General features: G+C 51.2%; 1 protein-coding gene across 1 annotated transcript; it reads right to left on the reverse strand.

The window, feature by feature from the left end:
- Positions 1–4,023: 4,023 nt before the first annotated feature.
- NCLIV_049700 (conserved hypothetical protein) lies at positions 4,024–4,779 on the reverse strand (the record flags this gene model as incomplete). Its single annotated transcript, XM_003884522.1, has 1 exon — positions 4,024–4,779. One exon carries the CDS (start codon positions 4,777–4,779, stop codon positions 4,024–4,026), a length of 756 nt encoding a protein of 251 aa, XP_003884571.1.
- Positions 4,780–6,558: the final 1,779 nt, after the last annotated feature.

Here is a 6,558-nt window from a genome sequence, read left to right on the forward strand (position 1 = left end):
AGTTTTTCCTGTTTACACCCTTCCGTTGTCTTCTACGACATCTGAGGACTTTGGAAGAGAAAACAATCGGTAGAAGTCCTTAAGCAACGGGAAGCAAAAGAGGTAAGCAAACAAACTCTCGGTGGAGGAAGAAAATATTGCGGCAGCTGTGGATGGAGGCGACTCCGGCATTCGTAGTTACTTCTGGGGACGCGTAAAAAGGAACACCAATCACCATGATGTAGTACCTTGCGCTTGTGTTTTTCTGACCGAGTAGAACAGAAACGGAGGGGGCAACACCGTTTTTGAGATTGATCGGGGGAGTTGTCGCTCGATGTGGGTCACAGTCCCTCTCTCTGCTTTTCCTGTGTACCCAACAATGGTAGGGTGGCTGATTCCCAAGATTACCTTACGGGCGAACAATCCGGTTCCTGTCGTCGGCTACGTTGTTCATGCCGTAAAACGTTTAGGCACATACCATGATATAAGAAGACACACGCCGTTGCTCCTTGAAGACATCCAGAGCTCCCCGCAAGTGGTCACATTTTCCGCGTACCGTGAACACACCGACGCAACTCACTTTTACATCAATTGCTACAGTAGCGTGGGCGACCACAATAGAGGAGTCTCAGCAGACAGTTGAATAGAGCACAGCCGTATTGCTGTTCAAAAAAAGAGAAGAGTTCACACGCGGTAAGGAATACATGTACTCGTTCACTATGCAGACAACGAGGAGACCTGCGCAATGGCAAATCAATAACGGAAGGAATGATAAAGACACGTTGTCTTTTACTATCGGGCAGCACCTGAGATGTGTTGCTGTGGTTCTAAATCAGACAAATCAGGTGGATAGGCATGTGCACTCCCAAAACTGTGCCGTCCCAGTGCCGTCGTCTTCAGATTTCAAACTGCTCCTCGCCCACTCTTTTTGGTTTTTCCCACAGATTTGATTCACACCCTCTGCCGCAAAACAGATCAAGGCAGCTTAAACAAATTTTTGGCACAGTGGTGAGATTTCCCAAAACCAAAAGAAAGAGAGTTTTTCCGTTTTGATTGTATACTGTGCACACGATGGGAGCGGGCGATAGATAGACTTTTTGAGGAAGAACAGCCTGTGGTCTTGCAGCTGATCCAACTTTCATGCCTGGCACAACAGTCTATTCTTGTGTTGAAAGCTCGCAACCTTGCCTTTTGGGATATGCGTTAATTTCGTGGGAGAGCATTCGATGAGCTAGCACACATAACTTAAATCCAAACCAAGAGGACAAGCGCATGAAAGCTTATGAAACGTTCGTGTTTTTGATGAAGAACGCGTGGTGGGAAGATGAGGGCGTTTTTCTCGTGCCTTATCAACGTGTTGCCAACGATTGAACACTTATGGTCTGAGCGTTTTGGTGACGACGTAGTCAGGGAGGGAAGAAAATGCATATAAGGAAGCCTCCTTTGAGACAAAAGTCGTCTGCTGTTAAGGACAGATTTTCACGAATCAACTCGCAAGTACTGGCGACGCTTGCCATTACAGTGTTGAGATGGCGGTACGGTTCTCTGGACAGCACCAACGCTGATAAGATCGACATCACCCTACTAAACTCTTCAACACCTACTTGTAATGCATTGCAGACCATGCGAAGTAACGGTTGTCACCCCCGGATCCCAAAAGGTATATTATGAGACCGGAATGATGGCATCAGTGCAGAACAATACTAAAAACAAGGGCGAGGACGACAAAAGAACTTACCGATCGTCGCTTGCCCCGTTTTGCAGTGAAACGCGGCCTCGTGCGGGGAAGAGGAAAAAGCAGTATCAGTTTCACTGACTACAGCTTCCAAGTAAATGTATTGTGTAGCATATTATGCGGTGTTAACAGTAATACCATTCAGAGCCGGTGGCGTGTCTGTGTGGGTTCTCTCCGCGTTTACAGTGAAGGCGGATGAAAATACAGCAAACGGATGTTTATTGCCGCTGCTGCTGCTGCCAGAGGGGAACTCGTGGATTCGCCATGTGTACGTGAGAGGAGGTCGAGAAATGTGGGCATAGCGGCAAGCGAGCGGCTAGAAATCCTTCACATCCCCAGGCATGGGTCAGCTGTCGAGAGGCTAACAGCGATTAGCTTTCACTATGATCCCCCCCAAAGGTTCCAAACTTTCGTTTTGTCAAGAATCGAATTTGTGCTGTACATTCTGTATTTAACCAATCTCCAAAACGACCAGAAAATGGCCTGACTGCTCAGAGTCTTATCGGGCTTCGGGGCTTCCGCGACCGGGATCCATTGTACTCTATACGTTTTCCAGTATCTTTACGGACGATGGGATGTGGTCTAGCTGCTTGAGTAACCTATTCTAAGCACTACCTGTTTCAACAGCGGTTTAGTCTGTACTACATAGAGAGAACCAGTGTCTTAATGCGGTACCCCCCAAGTGGTCTAGCTAGACATATTCCATCTGGATCCTCTTCGTGGGTGACCAAAAAGACGCTTACTAAAGGACGGCATGAAGGTCGTGCACGTGCCGTCTCCTAGAACTTGCCGTTAGCGGAAAACGGATTCCAAATGGTAACCGAAGCTTCGACTTGAGGGCTTCAAAATCGGAGTGCAGATTATAGAGACAAAATAGTCCACGGAATCGCACAAATGACTGCCACGATTCCTCGCATCCTTCGACAATTCTGACGGTCACACAACGCCTCACAAGAAGCCACCTCCTTCCCCTTCGAGCGTGTTTCTTCTCTTGGCAGTGTAGGACTACACAACACAGCACGCGTTGATGCTTCGAAAGTTGATTGCATTGGGCGTCCTTGCTGCCCCCATTTCTCCGTCCATAGCACTGCACAGCACTGGCCACCAGTGGAGGCGTGTACACTCACATACGCAACACTCAGATGCCTGTGGACTGATCCCAGCCAGGAAATGAAAAAATGGCTTTCGGAGACCTGAATGGCACAGCGCCTGCGTTACAAACAGTGCGACACTACATTTACCAGGAGGAGCACAAAAAGCTGCGTTCATTTAGAGGTGAACACAGCATCATATAACAAACGCTGCCTATGGGTGTCGGGAGAGAGTAACCCTTTCCGGAAGAGACAAGCACCTCGAACAGCAACGGTGAAGAGGATTCGAGCGTCAGCTAGCAACGCCCCTGCAAGTCCTGGCCAACTGCAGCCAAAAGTGTCCCCGCGCCAGGTCGAACCCAGAGCCACACAGCGACGCGCATTCCTTGCGAGCAATTCCGTTCGCCAGATATCCGTGCCTTGTCCAGTTCCTTGCGTTCTGCTTCACAAAGAAGGCGCCACCTCGCCTTTTCCACCAGACGAACATGCGGCAGGCAAGATGACAAACGATACAGTGGGTTCGAACCTGCGCTCTCCGCCACATCGGAAAAAGACAGGCCTTGGGATCTGTGAGGGTTCGACTTGAAAACCAACTCGTTAGCTGGGGCGCTTAAGGAGAGACGCATTCCCAATAGAACCTAAAAAAAACAACGACGACGGGGCACCAACGCCTACCACCATCCGCATACTGACCGGCACGTTGGCGTTTTCCTGTCCTTCCACATGCACACGTACCTCGCCTTGATGAGCCCCCCCGTGGTATCATCTCCCTTCTAACATTTTTTTCTCAGTCGCCATTCTTGTTTTCTCGAGCCGCAGTTTGCCACATCGGTTGAGGCGTCCCAGCGCTTGGAAGGCTGGCGTCCATCTTCTTTTCCACCCCTGGTGTGCATGACTATAGAGGTATAATGTGTGGCCTCTCATTTTCCCCCCTTCAGGCTCTTGGCAACCCTTTTGACATATTCCTTTGCCTCTTCCTGAGATGTTGCCCTTCCTTACACCGTGGAGCTTCCTTCTCCATGTGTTGTCTCTCGCTCACTCTGTAGAGGAGAGAACTGCTGGCCGGGGACGTAAAACGTCCACGGGCACATCACCCGACCGTTCTGTTAATTTCAAGAAAAGAGTGCTTGGTCCTTGCTTCCGCCAGCGAAGCTCCACCCCGTCGAATGCATTTGTATAGCCGCCTACCAGCTTTTTCGCGCGTAGTGACGCGGTCCTCTATTTGTTTTTCCGTTGCAGTTCTTCCAGCGACTCAAGCGTCGTCACGGTACTGCCGAGCAGGACTTTGGCGTTGGCGACCACTTTAGTGACATCTTGTTTTCTGAAGAGGCCCAAAACCTTATCCATAGCTCCTGGCACTTCCCTGAGGTAAAATGAGGCTATGGCAAAGGTGATGGCTAGAACAGGCGAGTACAGCGCCAAGACTACAGGGAAGTGCTCCACCACGAATTTCCCCCACGGCATCGTAGCGAAAAAATGCTGGATAATGTTTTTTGATGGAGTAGACTCGCCCACAGCGCGAGAATGCACTCCTCCCGCTTGTGTCTGTAGGTTCTGAGCAGCCTCTCGATCTTTCTTCTCCGTTGCTACTGCACTGCTCGCAGGCGTTTTTCCATCGGCCGATTTCAAGTGGAGTGGCGGGGCCGTAGCTCGCTGAACAACCTGCCTCACGCCATGGAATGCCAGCAGGGAAACAAGCACAAGTCCAGCGGCGACAATCAGTGGATCTACCTTGGCGCCTCGGGCAATTTTCCGTGTCCTGTATGAACGAAAACTTCCTTCTCCCTGCTCCACTGCGCGCCTTCTGGAGGCCCGGCGTACTCTCGGCACCCTCGAGTGGTTTGGGTACGCCAGCGAAGGTGAACCCTCTTCTGCTTTTCGCTCTTCATTCTCATTTTCATATGTCCCTAATGTCACAGCGGTCTCTCCCGCGGGGGTCTCCGCAAAAGGCGCGTACGAGTAAGAGTAATCCATCGTGCAGGAGCAGACGCTGAGGGGGAGGGGGGGGGGATCTGACAGGGAACAGATGAAACAGTGGCGGGGGAAACTGAAGACTTGGGAAAATAAAGCGCAGCTGTCAGCACAAACGACGTAGATAAGAAGCAAACCAACATGTGGCAACAGAGTTCCTAAAACGACAGAAAGCACGCGCTACAAGGGGCGCAAAGTAATGGAGTGCACGGCGCCCGCGGGCACTCGACAGGAACAACGCGAGGAGCGAACGACGGTTGGATTATCTCTCCTCCACTGCTTTTTCGACGTCCTAAAATTGCACAGCTTACTGAAACGGACACGGTATATGAAGGCACTGGCTGCATGGTTTTCGAACAGGACGACCTGTCCTCGGCAGCGGCGTGATCATACGTAGCACACAACCGCACTCGATCCGCGCCCTGGTAAAACCCGAACGGCTGCTTTAAAGGGCTATGTGATCGCAGCGCGAAGAGCCGTTCCGGAGGAACAGCAAGCGAGCCACCTACGTCGGTCCAACACGCACGATGAGATATGTGGTTATCCTTCTCTTTAGCGATTGAAACGTATGGCGAGCGTTTTGAATGGGGAATTTGGGCACGGATTTCTCGGCCTCCCGCCCTTGTCTTGGAGGCACTTTGGCCGCTGCCTCCAACAAGCACACGTTACGCGATTGCAATCCCACGGACAGCAACACTGTGACTTCAAAAAGATGCGCCCAATTCTAGAAAAAAGTTGCATGCTACCGGACCTGCGCGTAGCTGGGGGGATTCCGAAACCGCGAATTTCGAGGTAGCTTTAGGGCCGTTGCCTCGCCAGGAATCTCCCTGCGAATCAGAGGACACTGCTGTGGTTCAGACTCGCGCCCATCTGCTTTCTACATGAATGCTACCGGTCTAAGCAAGATGCGCCATGAAACGCACGTCGTTGGACTTACGGGACTGCGTTAGCAGAATAGACCGCGGTTCATTCAGCGGCAAACACAGTCCATTTCTCCGGATCTGGGAGAACACAGACAGCCAGAATGTCGCACAGGCCCTCCCAAGCAGTGCTTCAGTTGTCGCGCACGTCCCGAGCCGAAAAATGGACTTAAAGTTTAACTGTTAAAAAAAGTTAATACGGCCACCTGAGTATGAAGCACAACGGTGGGTGTGCAGAAGAGGTCCCGCCTCCCAGAATTATTCCAATAGAGGCTCCATCGCTTTCTCCCGTCTCCAGCTTGGTGCTTTCGACAAGAGAAGTTCGGGATCTCAACTCACCCGCCCCCCCCCCCCTAAAGGTCGACAGTGCCACGAGAGTTGGAGAGAGGTGCCCCAGACAGCAGTAACTCGACAGGTCACGAGGACGCAGTTTGCCGAGCCGTTTCCTGTTGATCTCCTCACAGCTACAAAAACGTTTACAGACCAGTGTTTTTCTAGAGGTTGCCAGTTAAACTGCGGTTTTACATGAATGTTTGGTGAAAACTGGACTTTGGACACAAGGGTACGGGTACCTCCCTTAGCCTTTAGGGATGATGGGCAGTCTGGTCTCTCTGGAAGCGCATGGAGAGCGTGTGTGCATACACCAGAACAGTTATAGTCCTTGTGCGCTCTCTACGTGGAAGAGAGAAGTGCGCGGAGCAAGATGAGAATTCAACTCTGCAGTCGCCCTATCTTCCTAAAAAGAGAGAAAACGCGTTGTGCTGTGGACAAACGTGGGGAAACTCCTCGGCACCCTGAATTCTCAAGAACAGGCGAGTAAAAGGACAAGACGCCTTCGAGGCGAGTCGCAAACGGAAAAACG

This window comes from Neospora caninum, chromosome X (genome assembly GCF_000208865.1).
Source record: "Neospora caninum Liverpool complete genome, chromosome X".
Taxonomy (NCBI): domain Eukaryota; phylum Apicomplexa; class Conoidasida; order Eucoccidiorida; family Sarcocystidae; genus Neospora; species Neospora caninum.